Raw genomic sequence first — 18,841 nt, 5'->3', positions numbered from 1 at the left:
GGGTGTGTTATATGGCATCTGGTGATGGGTGTGTTATATGGCATCTCCTGGTGATGGGTGTGTTATATGGCATCTCCTGGTGATGGGTGTGTTATATGGCATCTCCTGGTGATGTGTGTGTTGTATGGCATCTGGTGGTGGGTGTGTTATATGGCACCTCCTGGTGGTGGGTGTGTTATATGGCATCTCTCGGTGGTGGGTGTGTTATATGGCATCTCCTGGTGATGGGTGTGTTATATGGCATCTGGTGGTGGGTGTGTTATATGGCATCTCCTGGTGGTGGGTGTGTTATATGGCATCTGGTGATGGGTGTGTTATATGACATCTCCTGGTGATGGGTGTGTTATATGGCATCTCCTGGTGATGGGTGTGTTATATGGCATCTCCTGTTGACGGGTGTGTTATATGGCATCTCCTGGTGATGTGTGTGTTGTATGGCATCCTGTGGTGGGTGTGTTATATGGCATCTCCTGGTGATGGGTGTGTTATATGACATCTCCTGGTGATGGGTGTGTTATATGGCATCTCCTATATGGCATCTCCTGTTGATGGGTGTGTTATATGGCATCTCCTGGTGATGTGTGTGTTGTATGGCATCTTGTGGTGGGTGTGTTATATGGCATCTCCTGGTGATGGGTGTGTTATATGACATCTCCTGGTGATGGGTGTGTTATATGGCATCTCCTGGTGATGGGTGTGTTATATGGCATCTCCTGTTGATGGGTGTGTTATATAGCATCTCCTGGTGATGTGTGTGTTGTATGGCATCTTGTGGTGGGTGTGTTATATGGCATCTCCTGGTGGTGGGTGTGTTATATGACATCTCCTGGTGATGGGTGTGTTATATGGCATCTCCTAGTGATGGGTGTGTTATATGGCATCTCCTGTTGATGGGTGTGTTATATGGCATCTCCTGGTGATGGGTGTGTTATATGGCATCTCCTGTTGATGGGTGTGTTATATGGCATCTCCTGGTGATGTGTGTGTTGTATGGCATCTTGTGGTGGGTGTGTTATGTGATCATGCACATTTCTTCGGGATGGGAGCACTAGACAAGCTATCATGGAAGTATCTTGGAGCTGGGTGCTGGACGATCATGGACATCTCTTGGTGAGGCGAGTAAGAGGATGCCTGGCACCTCCTGAAGATGGGCGGCCTGACGATAATGGATGGCAGCAGTGCCCGGTATAAATCCCAATAACAAAACCTCGCATATCTACTGGAGATAGGATACAGGCGCTAGGCCGGTTTAAGATTATGTTGCATGAGCGGGCTGTGGGCATTTGTGGATATCGCTTGGCATGGGTGCGTTAGGTCGCCATTATTTGTCTTTTGGATGGATTTGTGATCATGTCGCCACTTGGAGAGGTTTGGTCTATTCCTTTCACTCTCAGCGTTTCTTGAGATCGGTTGGCATGGGTGTGCTGCCAATCCTGGCCATCTGTTGCATGTAGATGTTTAAACGATCAAAGGACTCTCTTTGAGATGGGCCGGATAAGCAAGAGCACCTCTTGGGATAGGAGTAATGGTTCCATGTGATTTAAAGGAATCAAATAACAGAGAATGAATTAATAACAAACCTATAAGAACGAAAAATATTGACTTTTAAAAATGTATTTATTTATTTTTAATGTTGGGGGGCAACCCCCTGCCATTTCCCTATGCTTGAACGCCCGCCCTAAACCCCTCCCCATCTGTTTGAACCCCTTAATCCCCACAACCTATATATATTTTTATCAAATAATTCAGTTTGTTGTTTTGTATTCGTTATGAATTCATTCCTTATTTTGGATTCGTTTACATCACTGTACACCGGAGGGATGGCTGACGGTGGACACAGGTTGGCCATGAGTGTGTTACACAATCTAGGGAAGGTTCGGTTTCACCGTCCTATTTCGGATTTGAGGATTTTAGGCAATGGTGGGCATCTGGTAGCGAGGGGTGTATAGGACGATCGAGGGCATCTCTCGGCGATGTGTGTGCCAGGCGATCATGAGCGTTTTCTAGAGATGTGTGTGTCAAACGAGGCTGCAGATCCCTTTGAAGTGGGTTTAGTGGGCAATCCCGGCCTTCTTCTGATCTGCGCGCTAGACCATCGTGGATTTCTCTTGGAGATGGACCTGTCAGGCAGTGGAGGTCACCCCTTGGGGATGGCTGCATTGTGAGGGTCCAGTGGTGTTGAAATATATTTGAATACCTACCGCCCAGAGGGCCGTGGCAAAGGAAATGCAACTCTGCAGCTTTTCTCCTGAAATTGGGGTGCTCCAGGAATCTGGATATCAGTAGCTGAGCGCACTGTGGAAATGCGACTGAAAAGGAGACGCTATTGAGCCCTAAAAGTGTTTTCCTCTCTCTTCCCAGCTTCCCCGGTTCTGTCTCCCATTTCCCAACAGCGGGAAATCGCCCTCCAGACCAATAATAACATCTGCTAGATAGGGCCTGCTCGTTAGTGCTTGCAAGCTTATTGTAATTGTGATTGGTTATTTATAACGCGCTTAATACCCAGAGGTTTCTAAGCGCAGACCCGGGGATCGAACCTGTGCTGCTCTGCCTCGTTTCCAAGGCGAGTGCCTTGTCCCCGAGCTATCCTCCCGAGACAAACTTGCAATGCTATTTTCATACCGGGCCTCTTCAGCGGTACTCTTATCCTCCACCATCAGCCTGCCCTACATTATGGGTAATGGACTCCGGGAACATGATGGAAAGGGGGAGGGGGCAGCCAGAGGAGGAACTGGTCTTCTGCCTCTGAGGACTTTGATGTTGGGATGGTTTCTGCACCACAGCAACCTCTTGCTAATGACCAAGGTGTGTATCCAGGCAGCATGCATGCAGGGGAGTCTTTTTGCATTGGTGCAACTCCCCACCAGGGTAAAAGCCCACATGTTTCTCCAGGCCCTAAGGTAGGCAGGAGAACACAGCCAGTTTTAGGAAATACTGCTGGGGCACATCACCATCCAGCAGTTGAAACGCTGTCTGCAACTGACCAAGTAGGACTCAGCATCTTGCTTGAACCACCTATGGTAGACGTGCTTGGGCGCTCACGGTCTAGTCTTAGGAAGGCTGTGCCGGGTGCCACAAAATACTACGTACCATGATTATCACACGCAAGAAAGACTGATCACCCCCCCTGCTGCAGTTCATAGTGTCTGAGGCCTCTGCCAGGAGACCCTCTGTCTGCAACAGGTGGATACCCAATGCACAGCCATGGCTCTACCCAATAACATGAATAGTGGTGACCCTGTCAATATTCCCCTCGCAGCCAGCCGGGTGAAGGTGCTCACCTCGGGTACGTGGTGCCCGGTGTAAGCCCAACCCTCAGAAGCCCAGGCCTCTTGGTGGCACGCTACATGGACTGCCTCACTGTTGGGCTCTGGGGGTCAGATCTCAAAAGTTGCAAAGTTGCATATCAGGAGAATTCAGCAGTTCAAAGGGCAAGGTTAAAGGGGGGTATAGGGGTGGGGGATGGGCTATGAGCTTTATCGCATCTTAGGCCTTTTGGTCTCAGTTTAAATCTTTGTACACTTGGGCCAGAGTGTGCAACGTCTCTGAGGCCGAGCTGAAGGTGCTGTGAGAGTGCTGGGCAGTGTGATGAGAGGGGTGCCATTGCAGAAAAAGGACGGAGTGAAACGTTACCCAGAAGGAGGGTGTGGTACGTCAGCGAGCGGTTAATGGCGTAACGCAGCTGTTGCAAAGTGTGGCGGCGCACGGGGAGGAGCGCAAAGTCCTCAGGGAAAAGCAGAAAATCATGACACGCTCCCGATGGCTTATTAAACATTGTGATTTATTATTCACTCTAAAAGTAAGTCACAGAAGGGCCATTCCAGTATAAAAAGCCCGTTTGGTTACAGACTTGCTCTGAAGGCTCAGAGGTGTCCTTGTTCTGAGTTCAGCAGTGCTAACATGGCTGCACTTGTGCTCCTCATGGTCCACTTTGTTTTCTTGGGATGTGATGTGCTTCATCAGCGCTTTATGTAGATTGTTCACGAAGCAACACCCCTTAACTTTGGTACACCCCCACTGACGTGTGCTTGCTCTTCTTGTCACCCTCTAAGGCTGGATGAGGAGGCCCACAAGCGGGAAGAAGCTGAAAACAATTTAATCATGTTCCGCAAGGTGAGACTGTCTCTCTGTGTTTAGCGCCCTCTTTCTACAAATCTGTCTTGTTGCCTCTTTTATTCTCGTTCTCATGCATGCTCTCCACTCCGCTGCCTGTAACCCCCCCCCCCCCCCCCCCCCCCGCCGCCCTCACGCCCACCTTTGCCCTGAAACTTCCACTTTCACTGTTGAATCCTAACAGTTCCGCTTCCGGTTCAGCTCTTCTTGTGCTCTCTCACACTCTCTCCTTCCACCCCCCCCCCCCCCCGCTCTGTTCTCATAGTTTGTCTCCACACTCTTACGCTTTGCCATCAGCACCCAAGCCCAGCCTATGCTGCAAGCCCCCCTATAGTCGGAGCCGGACTTAGGGGGCGCCCTGCCATTAGCCCCCCACCACGCCAGCTCAGGGGAGTCTTTCAAGCTCTCCCCCGAGCTGGTATGGTGGGAGATGGCATGGCAGGCGCCCTACTGAATGAAATTAAATGTCCTGCGCTGTCGGGAGCGGAGCGCATTTAAGAACAGTAGGGAGAGGATCAGCACCTATTGGAAAATGTGTGCGCCTAGGGACGCTGCGGCAGGACCTGCCTACAGTGTTCTGTCCTCAGGTACCCACAATAGAGTGTGTCCTCACTAAACATCAGCAAGGCCTCAACCCCCAAGCACAGCCAACTCTCCACACTCAGGGTGTCCTAGTGGCATTGGGTTATGGATCCACCTTTCAGCGTCTATGGTCATGGATTATTGGCTGATCCAGAGAAGGTGTTTGGCCGTGTTTCGTGAGAACTGTTATGGCTGACCTCTCCTCTCCTTTCCCCATTTCCTCCGGTTTCTCCCACTCTTGCGCCTTCTCTCCTCGCTCTGCTTAATCGGTTGTTTTTCCACTTGTCACTGACTTCCTTCATGTCTCTCTTTCAGGATGTGGACGACGCCACGCTGTCTCGCCTGGACCTGGAGCGCAAAATCGAGTCTCTGATGGATGAGATCGAGTTCCTGAAGAAGCTCCATGAAGAGGTAGTGCTCTGATTGGTCAGCTTCAGTTTGTGTTCTCTCGGAGGGATCCAGCGGCCTGGGGCCCTCCTTTCCCCACGCCCCGGGGATGGTGTGGGCTTAATTCTTTGTCACAGCCTGGGTGGTCAACCACACTTGTGTCACAGCAGTCTCAGGAATAGGGGAGGCAAATCCCCCACTGGCCAGGGCATTACCAATGGAATTAGTGCCCCCCCCCACGGCCTTTATGCTAAACTGTGCTAGGAACCTTTGGCCACCTCTGGCTGGACACAGGCTGCACTGCAAGTTTTTACCTTCTCGATAAGGTAGCCCCCCCAGAGGGAGAATAGGGCCACATGAACACCGAGGTGAACGTCAAAGGGAGGGCATTACAGAAAGGAACACTCCCAAGAGGCAAAGGCTTTGTCCATTCGAAGACGGTATCATACTAAAATACCAAATCAGAAAATCCCGAGGACGAAAACTCTGGGCCTCATTACGAGCATGGCGGTCCGGGATCTATGATACCGGTAAGCATGCAGGCACCGTAGTTCCCAGACCGCCATACTACGAGCTCTGCTCGCGGATTCCGTCTCACCCGCCAGGTTTTTCCTGGCGGGTGTAACGGCACCCGGGAGCAGAGCAAGTCGGATGCACCGGCACAACTCTGAATGTGCCGGTGCATCCGACGTCCTATCCGGCACCCGCAAATGGGCAACTACCGGGTCCGCCGAGCTCCACATGACCCGGTTCTTGCCCATTCACGGGTGCCAGAAAAAATGCAACTCAGGCAGCAGAGGGGGGTGTGTGTGTGTGTGTGTGTGTGTGTGTGTGTGTGTGTGTGTGTGTGTGTGTGCGCGATGGGGTAATACGAAATATGGGGTTTAATGCGGGGCTGCAGGGAGTCTCCCCCACATTTATATGCAGTGAAAAGCATTTAGTAAAAACAAATTCGACATTTTGTGATTTTAATTTCGCAGTGATCACATAGATCCTTCAAAGACTGCCCAAAAGGATAGCTTTGCCCAAACTACCCATCAACAAACTACAGGGATGTCATTCACCACATTTAAGCAGGCCGTGGTGTCTGCGTTAAGGTTGGCACGGCACTCGGGCAGCAGTACTGTGGTTAGGCGATCTGCCACCTAGACACACCATTTGGAGCAGAAGTCCGAAGATCGCATACCCTGCCAGTCTGTGCAGATCCTCCTTCTGCATACATCATTCTTTATTTGATGCCATCCTCCTGCATAGGTATGCCGGTATGACAGCAAGCGGCTACCAGTAAACAGGACAGCTCAGGGGCAACCTGTTTGTCTTGGACGCAAGACGAAGCATAGCAACACGGGTTTGAGTCCTGGGCTTGTGCTTAGAAACCAGCCCCCGGTATTAAGCATGTTATAAAAATGTTAAATGTTAAAGATATTTGTACCGCGCACTGTCACCAACGGAATTAGTCCCCAGGCGCTCTGGCGGATCTGTAAATGATAAGGTGGGATGGGTTAGTAAGGTGAAGAGGGAGTAGGATAGTGAGAGGAGTGGTGTGCTGTTGGCAGCTTCAACTCCGTATAGACCGGGTGCTGAGCTTTGGTGTGGGTACTGGATCGGTGTCAGTCAGAGTGTGCTGTTGCTCCGGCTTATGTGTGTTGCAGTGTTGTGAAGTGCGTGCGGCTTGTTGTGCGGGAAATGGTTGTGTGAGTTTTTTTAGTGAGATAAGTATGCAGAGTTTGAGCTTATATTGGTTAGTGGGTTACCTGACCTTTAGCAAGCTAACATTCACGGTTGTCTAAGTGTGTCACTTGTTGACCTTCACAATCCTATCTAGATGCGGTGCAGGCTAGTGTTTAGAAATCTGTCTAGGTGTGGAAATGCTAACATTCACAATCTTATCTAGATGCTACGCAGGCTAATGTTCACAATTCTAAGTGTGGCACATGCTAACATTCAAGTTTCATAAAAACGCGGCCATGCTATCCTTCAATCAAAATCCTATCTAGATGCGACGCAGGTTCACAATTCTAAGTGTGGCACATGCTAACATTCAAGTTTCATAAAAATGCGGCCATGCTATCCTTCAATCAAAATCCTATATAGATGCGACGCAGGCTAATGTTCACAATTCTAAGTGTGGCATATGCTAGTCTTCAGGTTTCATCTAGGTGCGGGCATGCTTACATTCAAAGTCCTATCTAGATGCGGCGCAGGCTAATATTCACAATTCTATCTAAGTGTGGGCATGCTAACATTCAGGTTTCACCTAAGTGCGGGCATGCTTACATTCAAAGTCCTATCTAGATGCGACGCAGGCTAATATTCAGAATTCTATCTAAGTGTGGACATGCTAATATTCACAATTTTATCTAAGCGCGGGCATGCTAACATTCAGGTTTCACCTAAGTGCGGGCATGCTAACATTCAAAGTCCTATCTAGGTGCGACGCAGGCTAATATTCACAATTCTATCTAAGTGTGGACATGCTAATATTCACAATTTTATCTAAGCGCGGGCATGCTAACATTCAGGTTTCACCTAAGTGTGGGCATGCTAACATTCAAAGTCCTAATTAGATGCGGCGCAGGCTAATATTCACAATTCTATCTAAGTGTGGAACAAGGAACAAGTGACTTGCCTGAAACTGTTGTTCTCCAACATGGGTCTGGCATGGATTCATATGCACATGAATATTCCCCGTCGTCGGGCCGGGAATCCTCTGCAAAAAACAAAGCAGTCTTGCTTTAAAAGCTTGAAAACTGCCTTTCTCCTATTAACCAATCACTGAAGTCTGGGTCATACTGCACCCATCCAATGACGTCCATCTCCTTAAGCCCCACCCCCAATGGCCATCTTCAGATTTGAAAGCATGTGAAGTGACAGTATGAACCAAGAAGAGCCACAGCAGGGAAGGAGGGAGGGTTAGCATGTGAATCCCTACCAGAACCATGCTGGAGAACAACAGTTACAGGCAAGGGTATACAGTCTTTTCACTGAAACATTTTTCATCGAAAGATGTTTCACCTAAAAATGTTCATTGAAAGATTTTTTCATAGAAAAAATCATTCACTGAATGTTTTTATCGAAAATATATGTATATATGTTTGGGTGGGGTAAAGGGTTACATTTTTAAAATGGGGATTGGGGAGGGGGGCCCCAATAAAAAAAAATATTTGGGAATGTTTGGGGTGTTTTTATAGGGCAGAAAACAGGGGTTTCGGGGCAATTTAAAAAACTAAATTTCGGTAATTTCAGCATACAGGTTTTTGATGTCATAAATCTACATTAGGTGAAAACGTTTTCAATTAAACATTTTCGTTGAAACATCTTTTCGGTGAAAAGACATGTAACCATAGGTAAGTAACTTATTCCTTCTCCAGCATGGGATCTGGCATGGATTCACATGCTCATGAATACAAATATACAGCAGTACATAACACAACCACGGATCGGTGGCAAGGCTCAATAGAAGTATAATCACTTACCCTTGGAACAGACTCACCTCAAACAGGTTGCGTAGCACCGCTTGGACAACTCTGGACTCCTCCCTGCAATCTCTGTCAACACAGTAGAATTTCATGAAGGTGTGCGTAGACCTCCACATAGCAGCCCTGCAAATGTCCAGCAGGGGAACACCAGTGAGAAATGCCATCGTTGCTCCGATGGCTGTGGTGGAATGGGCTCTCAGCCAGCCTGGAGGAGGTCTGTTGGGCAGATGCAGTTAGAGAGCCACCTGGATATGGAAGCCTTTGACAGGGCCTTCTCGCGATTCACAGGACCTAAATCCACAGAGTTGTGATGTCTTCTGAAAATCTTTTGTGTGTGCCACCTAGAACATCTAGGCACGAGCAATGTCCAGTGTATGCAGTGTCCTTTCAGCGGCTGATGAAGGATTTGAGAAGAAGACTGGAAGCACCAAGGGTTGGTTGAGATGGAATTCAGAAGGAACCTTCGGCATAAAGGTGAGGTGGGTCCGCAGCACTACCCTTGTAGCATGTAAAGACAAGTATGGGCATTTGCAGGAAAGAGCCTGAATCTCATTGACCCGCCTGGCCGAGGTGATGGCCACTAGAAAACCTGTCTTCCTAGAGAGAAACTTCAGAGTAGCCTGATGCAAAGGTTTGACTGGAGGCCACATGAGTTTAGTAAGCATGACATTGAGCTCCCATGCCGGGGCATGAGCCTTCACCGGCAGAAAGGTCATGAAGAGGTCCTTCAGAAACTCCTTGATGAGCATGTGAGACTACAGCGATGGCCTTCCCGGTGACCGCGTGTACCAGGAATGGCTGCCAGATGCACCTTGATGGAGGCTTGAGCCAATCCTGCCTTGGCTAAAGACAACAGGTACAGCAGGAGCTGAGGGGCTGTAATGGGCAGAGGTGTAATCGTTTGCACCCTGCATCACACAGTGAAGAGTTTTCATTTATGGCCGTAACACGATAGTGTAGAGGACACTCTAGCCTTGACCAGGACCTTCCTGTATTCCAGGGGGATGTCACAATGCCCAAACTCTAGGGCTGCAGGAGCCAAGTCGTGAAGTTTAGTGATGCTGAGTCGTTGTGCAGTATCATTCCGTCTTCTCTGGAGAGGAGGTCGGGAAGAGAAGGCAGTCGGATGGCTGGCACTATCGCCATCTGGAGCAGCTCTGGGTACCAGATCTAGCGGGGTCACGGCAGGGGGATCAGTGTCATCTTGCTGCGACAGCGTTTGAGTGTGTTGATCACACTGAACAGCAGAGGTATTAGAGGGAACTTATACAGGAAGAGGCCCTCCCATGCGAACGCAAATGCATTCCCCCATGCGCCCCGGCTGGGGAAACCTGCTGGTGAAAGCTTGGTACTTTGAGTTTGCTGCAATTGCAAAGAAGTCGATCTGGGGTCGGCCCCACATGCTAAAGAGACATGACGTCTGTGCCTGCTGGAGCTCCCATTCATTGCAGGACTGCATCTCCCTGCTGAGGGAGTCCGCAATGGTGTTCTTGATACCCTCCAGATGAAATGGGACGAGAAACATCCTGAAGAATGGCCCAGTGCAACAGGGCCTGCGCCTCTAGGGAAAGAGCGGGGGATGGGTCCCGCCTTGCTTCCGGTTTTAAAACCTTGTGGTGCTGTTGCCTGTGAAGATTTTCACCACCTGTCCCCGCAGAAGAGGATGGAAAGACTTGAGGGCCCAGAACATGGCCCGCAGCTCCAGAACATTGATGTGCAGAGCCTGTTCCTCCGGAAGCCAGAGGCCTTTTACGTGGGACTGCCCTGTGTGAACCCCCATCCATCCAGAAAGGCGTCCTTGGTGGCCGTCCATGGAACGGGGGAACCTGAAACGAGGCTCCCTGTGTAAGGTGTTTGCACACTCGCCACCACTGAATGGCTTGTCTGAAGTCTTGGTTGAGGGCAATCTTGTATGTCCACTTGCCTGTGACCTGGAACCACCTGGCGCCCAGAAACTCCTGTAGACGTCTCATCTGTAGTCTGCAAAACGGAATCAGGTGAATGCAGGACGACGGAGCAAACCATGTCGGATGCACCAAATGGGAATGGGGAGTAATGCATTCCGGCGCCTGGCAATGGGGAAATACAGGGTCCACCAGGGCTGTAATGGCCCTGTATTTCTCCATTGCCGGGTGCCGGAAAAATGTGCACGTTGGGCGGCAGCCGGTTTTACCCGCAAGGCTACAGCCGAACCTGTAATGAGGCCCATTGGTCTTTTTGTCATCAGGGAAGAAATCCAGGATCAGGCCCAACTTCAACCATAACTCCCTGTCATGGTGGACCAGGATAGCCAGGGCATTGGCCTTCACCATTGAGGCAGCGTTATAAATGATACGCTTGCCCATTGCGTCCAGCTTTTTCCCCATGCTAGTCAGGGGGGAACATGGATTTGGAGGATGGCTTTGCTGACTGCTTACTGGCGGCGGCTGAAACGACAGAGTCCTGAGACGACTGCAATCAGGCATTTAGGGGCCGAGTCAGGCACCCTGTATTTTTTTCTCTTGCCTGTCCAGCTTTGCTTGTGGAGAGCCTGGGGTCTACATGAGAGCTAGGCCTTCTTCCCAAACATCGGCCAGCAAAGAAATGGACGTTATGGTCTTCCTGGATGACGCAGGTCTCTGGTTAAGAAATCCGTCTTTTTTCTTTTCCTCGCGCATTAAGTTGGAGAGGGTAGATGCCCTCGAGAGCATGGATTGGAAGGAACCCACCTCATCAAGAGGCGATGCCCTACAAATTCTGAAGTGGAGTCCTGAGGCACTCTGGAATGGACTGGTCTTCCAAGCAGTGTGCAGCTTTCAGGGCTTGGCCCACTCCACCATACTGGAAAAAGATGCAGATACATACAGGAGAAGGCGGTAGTGGGTGCCAACGCAGCAGTGGAGTGAAGTAACTCAAGGTGGAAATCCCTCTAGTGACATCAAGGAGCAGAATGGCAGCGGGGAAGCTGTGAGCAAAATCACAGCTGGGCAAAATTAGAAGAACCCAATCGTATCCCGGTAAAAAGGTAGCGAGACGCATGGGAGCAAAATAAAACGCGCTTAGGCCGCGTAGTAAGGTCAGAGAGAAAACAAGCCCCGATGCACGATTCTGGATTTACACATATTAAGCATTGCAGTGGCGGAAGCAAGGACATCTTTGTGGGAGTGATACAAACAGTTCGGAAGCATTGTGGCAATGGATGTGGATGTGTGTCGGCATGTCCGATGGGTACCTTATCCTTCAGGAGGCACGGGCGGTGTGAAACATTGCTTGGCACTTGAAGCTTCCTTCGTGTTATCCTACACTTTGCTATCAAACCTTTGAGAAAGTAGGAATAACTCCCAGAAAAGGCGATTAGCTCCGCTGGCCAGTGCAGACGCTTTGGGGGAACATCTGGTGCCTGTGTGCACAAGCCAGCACATGTAGGTCCCACTATCAGGACATACATGCCCGATGGGGCCAGAACCTGATCATATACCCCCCCACAAGATGTTCCTGGTGTATGTTTGCATGTGCAGAGAAATGCAACTGGATGTTGGGCACCTTAGCTGAGTCGGGTTCTTCCCCACATTCTGCATGCGGATACAGTGGAGTAGGCACTGCAAGCTGTGCACACTCCCCGTCCCCACCACACACTGACTCGCAGGAATGAGGGCACAGCACCACGGGGTCACCCTTTGGTACCCCTCATCCCCTCTAGGGAGCTGCCAAGCCTGCAGTACTTGACTGTCTGTAATGCAGCCAAAGAGAGGCCAGGATTTGGCACCCGCTCCCCATTGGGAGTGGTTTCATGCAGAACATTCTGCCAGTGAAAGCATTATGGAACATTGCAAGGCGCTCATTGGTAAATGCTCCCCGGAAAGCATGTGCAGGCGGTGCTGACTTGAAAGAAAGGAAAAGGAAAGAGCAGAAGGCAGTTCACCCCTCTGCTCGAGTCACACTCTTTCCTTCACCCCTAGGCTTCGTGATGGCATTCGGGGGACCCCAGGGCAATGCTGCGCCCCCCTGCATGCAATTTACATATTTTTGAAAATGACGCTGTGTGTGTTAATACATGGCCACGAATGTGCAGCAACACGGTATATAAACACACGTTGGCTTAAAAGTTTACTTTCAGAACTCGCCCTCCAGTGCCCCACCCCTCCAGGTTATTCCAGCAGCTGGATTTCACCTGAGCGGAAATGGCACTCCACTCATTTGGGGACGAACCACTCTGTGTGCACTATGCACACAACTCACTCATTCCCTTGAGTCAAAGACCACACAGGTATTTCACAATTCCCTTGAGTCAAAGGCCACACAGGTATTTCACAACAAGACCTACACATTTGTGATGCATCTCCTTTCTCCCAGATGCAAAATCATCCTTAGTAACCGCGCCTATGATGTGTACAGGTGGCTGTACTCACACACGTGTGCGTGTTTGTGTCTGCGTGTATGGCATCAGGGCCTTTCAACATGTGCAATTGAAATGCCCCCCCCCCCCCCCCCGCCCTGCACTTTAAGCCCTGTGGCGTCTCAGAAACAGTAAGCTTAATAGATTTTTTTAAGTGACCTTTTAGCGTTTCAGCTCCCTGCCTTTCTTTTATCTGCTGTTCCGAGGCCAATAACCCTGGTCTGGGATAATCTGCAGCTGTCAGCGCCCCCTCGTCGGCCTCCATTGCTTTAGCTTGGATGTTGCCGCATAGGGAAGCTGCAAGGTGGGGCTGGTGGTATGCCCATATTCCCTACCGAGGCATCCGCTTTCACAAACTACAGGCCAGGCCACTATAAGAACGCGTGTGTTCGCCAAAGACAAAGGGTGCTCAGTAATCGCAGACCTGCTTTACCCTGCATTCAGCTCTAGGGTCAGAGGTTCAAGATTACTGAAGTCCAAGGTGGGGCCTGCGTTATCCAACTTTCAGGATAAACACCGAATCAGCAGTGTGTCACAGATGGCTTCAAAAAGACACCGATTCTCCATGACAGTTCAAGGGTTTTTATTGACCATTTGGCGAAGGGCTTAACTAAGGGCCAGGCTCCTCTCTCTCGTGCCCCGCAAGCTTTCCCCTCCCTAGACGAGACGTCCCTAAACCCCAAGATGGTCACTAGAGATCGGGAACCCCCTACAATCAAGCAGCAGACTCCCTGGGTGTGAGGGCCCATGGGTAAACACCTTATCTAGCGCTCTCCTTCTTAGGCGGACCCTATCCAGGGGTCCCACAAGTATAACAATGGTCTTCACAAGTGAAGTAGGGGTCTTCTAATTACCCAGGCTCCTCTTGTTCGTCTCACACCCTCGTACTCCTTGCCCTGATGTTCTCCCTGGCTTGGTCCCTTCCTCTTACTTTCCTGCCTGTTCCTCCTCCCACCATCTCTCTCTCTCCCTGCAATGTTCTCTCCCTACTCCTTATTTCTACCCTCTGCTCTACTACCTCCACCTCTACTACTTCCCCCCTCCACTGTACTTCCTCTCACAATAACCCTCTTTCCACTCTCCAAGTCACCTTTCCACTCACTATCACTCACAGCCCTATACTCTCCCCTAATTGCACTCACTCCCCTTGCGCGCACTCTCACACCCAAGCACCACATTCTCTCACCAACCAATACCTCACCTTGCACACACTCTCTGGAATCTTCCTCCATGCTCCTCTTCACTATCCGTCCTCCTGGTCTCTTCGTCCACCTTGACCTCCCCCAAACAACCCACACTGTCTTGAACCTTCTACCCCTTTTTATCCTCCCCATTTTACCTCAATTGGTTGTCCACCGTAGTTGGTTCACCGGGCCAACCACTTCCCCAAAGGCGGGGTTACAGATATCGGAAGACATATAACGGGCTTTAAGCCCCCGCCCTGTTTTCCTATGCAGGTTTGCTTGCTTTTCAACGTTCGTTTCCACCTGAAGCGGAGCGCCTGAATTGCCGGTTTGGCGTTCCACTGCTAGGAACCCTTATATGTCTGGTCCATTGGAGAAAGTGAAAGAACTGTTGGCAGCATTGTGCACAACAAGCATGAGGCAAGCAGATGTGGTACTTTGATCATGTATTGAGGCACATGTTCAACAGGGTGCCTAGTGATAGCCTCGACATCCAAAGCATTGAATGCAAAAGCCTCGAAAAAAAATGCATTGAAAAAAATGCATTTTTTTTCTCCATTTTTTTAATGGGGGTCCCCCCAACCCATGTTTTTTACCCCTTAAAAACCTTTACCTACAAAAAAAATATTTTTTTCGATGTATTTTTTTCGAGGCTTTTTCATTCGATGCTTTTATATTCGAAGGAATCACTGAATACCGTCCAACAGACAGGGGCCGCAACCTCACAACTCCCACACCCTGCCTCTGGAGCAGTACTGGCTCTGGCAAGTACCCGGTAGGCCTCCTTCCCCACGTGGAGAGGGGTCACCATCCTCTCTTGACAGAGCCAGATACCCGACCCTGTCACTGTTACGAAGCATATTCGCCAATATAATCTATGCACCAAACCGCTAATTCACCAACATAGTCCTTTACATGTGTTGCGCTGAAGTCCTTCTTCCCATTGCACACCTTATATAATGATTGTATGTTAAGATAAGTGCTACTAGAATACAAAACTGCACAAACTGACACTGCTTGTACCCCAAAAATCTGTTTACCAAATTTCCACTGCCCCTTTGCATTTGAAACCTAAACACCACCATTTCAATGCGTTGTTGGATATGCTGGCCAGTTTTCCCACTCTAGGCCAGATGGCCCTAACATATTTTTTGAAATGGGTTCCTGCATATCTTCTGTCAGCCGTGGGTGGTCCTGCCTAGGGACCTGTTTGTGCTCCACACTTGAGGGCGCACGCACCGGTGATGGTGGACCGGTTGAACATCTATCTACCCAGTGGCGCAGGGGTCGCATGAGTGTGTTTATCTCCAAGCCTCTATACTGATGACGTGCCCCATCTTCACCTCTGCAGTGGTCTTTATTTGTGATGTCTGACATGTTCCCCTCTGTCTCCAGGAGTTGAATGATGTGCAGGTGACCGTGCACAGCCAGCCCCTACAGATAGAGATTGAGGCTACGAAGCAGCCAGATCTGACCGCCGCCCTCCGTGACATCCGCAGCCAGTACGAGAACATTGCGGTGAAGAACCAGCAGGAGTCTGAGGAGTGGTACAAATCCAAGGTACCCGAGGGCCAGCGCATGGGCTCGAGAGCAAGGATCATCTGAGGGAGGGGGTACTGAAGGTCCTATGGGTGGCGTGTGGGGGTAGGAAAGACCTGCATGGCGGGTTGGGGGCTTAGGAAGGAGTTGCACGGAGAAGATCTTAGATGGCAGTAAGGGTGTTAGGACAAACCTGGAGGGCAAGGAGGAGGGTAGCAAGTGCCTACAGGCCAGCCCCTCTCTCTAGCTCCAGCTCTTCCGCAATTTGTCTATTTGTATTGTTTTAAAATAATCTTTTCCTCTGTGCTTAGCATGACTCTCAAAATATATATCTTTCTTTACCTTTCTTTCTCTGCTTTCCTTATTCCTCCTTGTTTTGCCCTTTTGTCTCTTTCTTTAACATCCAGGCTCTTCTTCTTTATTTACATGTTTGTCTCCTTCTTGTCTGTATCTTACCATTGCTTCTCTTTTCCTGGTTCTTGTCCCTGTTTCCAGCTTCTTCACTTTGTGTTACCTTTCTGGCAAAAGTTCTCTGGCTAAGTCTCTGTCTTTATTGGCCTCTCTGTCTTTTTCTTTTTTATGTTTCTATCTCCTGTTTTATATTTCTTTCCTCTGTGTTGATCTTGCTGTAGTCTAATGTCTCTCTTTTAACTCTGATTATCTTTGTTCCATTCACTTTCTGAATCGTTTGCCTCCTTTTTTATTGTGTCTTTTGCAGTTTATATTTAACTGGTGCTCATTGTTTTTATCTTGATTCCCTGTTTATTTTCATAATCTCTGTTCTAGTTGACTGTGTCTTCTGGCTTTCTTTAGTCGTTCCTCTCCCTTCCCTATCTTTTTGTCTGTTCACCTTTTTTCAACTTTGTGTCTTTTCTCTTTTCCAGCTCCAGCCTTCAAGTGTCTGTCACCTTTATTTCATTCCTGTCTCCTTTCTTTATACTTGTTTCCTTATATCTTTTTCTTTGGCTGCTCCTTCAAGCACTCCCTTGTGCACCCTCTCCTCAAAAAGCCTTCTGCCGACCCCTCCTGTCTAGCTAACTACTCCCCTATCTCCATTACCTCCTTTGTGGACAAACTCTTGCAGAAGTTGTTCATCTCCCAGCTGATCCACCACACTGAATCTGTTGGCTGTCTCCACGATCACCAGTCTGGCTTCATGCAGAGGCACGGAAACTGCACTTCTGGACACCCGTGAAGACTTGCTCTCAAATCTCGATTCCAACTCTCCTTCCATTCTCATCCTTCTTGAACTTTCCTCTGCCTTTTAATACGTTCATCATGCCTCCCTTATTAATCGGCTCCATGATACCCTTGGCATCACGGACCTGGCACTGGACCTTCCTTTCTGAACGACCTTCCCAGGTTCAACTGGGCCCTTTTCTCCCCCCCCTATCACACCCTCCACCTGTGGCATCTCCCAGGGCTCTATCCCCTTGCTGTGGCTCCTCAGCATCTACCTTGCCCCTCTAGCCCATTTGATCTCCACCTTCTCTCCTCACTTCCAGTGTTATGCAGACAACACACAGCTCTCCTTCTAGCTTCCCTCCACTTCCTCCACGTCTTTCTCTCTCAGACTGCTATTCAGGTATGATGTGTTGCTAACGATCTCTGCCTTAATGCCAGTAAGACTGAGATCATTCCCATTGGGACCCCTGCTCCCTCCTTCCCTCATACTTCCTGGCTGCCCTCAATGGGCTCTCTAGCCTCATCTTGTGAGGAAAAAAACCTGGGTGTCAGATCTTTAACTTCTCTCTCTTCTTCTCTCCTCACATCGCGGACTTTGCCAAGAAGGCCAACTTTCAGCTGCACCTCTCCAGAGGCATTCTCCCTTTCCTCACCTTCCCCTAGAAACTATGGTCTCCAGAGCTCTGGTTCTCTCTAGGCTGGACTACTACAAAAGCCTCTTCCTCAATATGCCTAAATATTCCCTTCACCCCCTTCACCTTATCCAGAATTGGACAGCAAGACTTATCCTTGGCCAAGCCTAGGGACCACATCTCTCCAGCCCTAACATCTCTCCACTGGCTCCCAGTTGTTGCGAAGATCAAGTTCAAGACCATCTGCATCATCCACAAGGCTTTCTTGGGCCTTGGACCCTGCTACCTCCATCTTTCTCTCCCTAAATACCTCCCAGCTAGAGCCCTCCGGTCTTCTAGCTACAACTCTTGGCAGATCAGATGCTTTTCCAAGCAGAGAGTGCGGGGTAACTCTCACTCTTCTGCAGGAGCCTCCCTCTGTGGCCCCCCTGCCCCTTTCAGGCTTGAGCCTGATCTCCTTTAGTTCTGTACGTTTCTCAAGACCCTCCTTTCCTCTACTTCCCTGCTAAAGCCCCCTCTGCCACAGTGACTGGTTGCCTGGCTCCTTCAGAGTCATACAGGGCACTAGGTCCTCCTCTCCCAGTCTACCCCAGCACTTTGCCTTCCCATGACTCCCCCACCCCCACCTCCAACCTGCACTTGCCACACCGTGCTCCCTCCCCCTGTACTAACCAGGCGGGGCCTACATCCCTACTGAGACCAATCCAACCCCATCCTCACACTTAGAATGTGGACCCTCATTCCCTGCACTCCCTGCTTTCCCCTGGCACTTTGTCCACCTAGCCTCACCTAAGCACTCGCCTAGCCCAGTGGCCCACTTCCACCCCCGCCCCCATCCCCCAGCACTTGCGTGCTCTCCACTCTTCCCTTCCCAGCTTCCTTCGCATTCTGCTCTAACCGGCAATTCCCCCAGACCCCTGCACTTCTTGTTACTGCACTTGCATGATCTGAATGACACAAAGCCTAGTAGTAGTGTTTTTTGTTATTCTTCATCCCTGTCCCCACCCCCCTCTTTCATCTTGTGGCTCCACGAAACACCATGTGCTGTATAAACACATTATAAATACCCAGTAAATCAATAAATACTTTTTTCTGTTTCCTCCATATTAATCTTCAGCCATGTGATGAGTTTGTGTGTTTCTGTGCACATGTGTGAAACAGATTTACCTTGCTTCATCGATATGTTCAAAGCTATACTACCCCTGATCTTGACCTCTTTACCCTATCACTGTTTGCTTCCCCATCTCTTTATGTGCATCAACGTGTATTAGAACCCGGCGCGAAGCCCACTCGCCCCTTCGCCCAACCCACCTCTCACCCACTGCTTTTTCTACTTATGTGCTGTCTGTCCTTGATATCTTTGGC

At 49.7% G+C, this 18,841-nt stretch overlaps 1 protein-coding gene across 1 annotated transcript in view; it reads left to right on the top strand.

Moving 5' to 3' along the window:
• The window catches only part of LOC138582486 (peripherin-like), an 84,819-nt gene that overhangs the window by 31,262 nt on the left and 34,716 nt on the right, over positions 1–18,841 (top strand). Inside the window, exons 2-4 of the mRNA XM_069653827.1 lie at positions 4,053–4,113; positions 5,011–5,106; positions 15,516–15,680. Of these exons, the coding sequence (XP_069509928.1) occupies positions 4,053–4,113; positions 5,011–5,106; positions 15,516–15,680 (322 nt within the window). The remainder of the gene's footprint in view (positions 1–4,052; positions 4,114–5,010; positions 5,107–15,515; positions 15,681–18,841) is intronic.

This window comes from Ambystoma mexicanum, chromosome 3q, assembly GCF_040938575.1.
Source record: "Ambystoma mexicanum isolate Mex_15411 chromosome 3q, UKY_AmexF1_1, whole genome shotgun sequence".
NCBI lineage: Eukaryota > Metazoa > Chordata > Amphibia > Caudata > Ambystomatidae > Ambystoma > Ambystoma mexicanum.
This window is presented reverse-complemented; position numbering and strand designations above follow the sequence as displayed.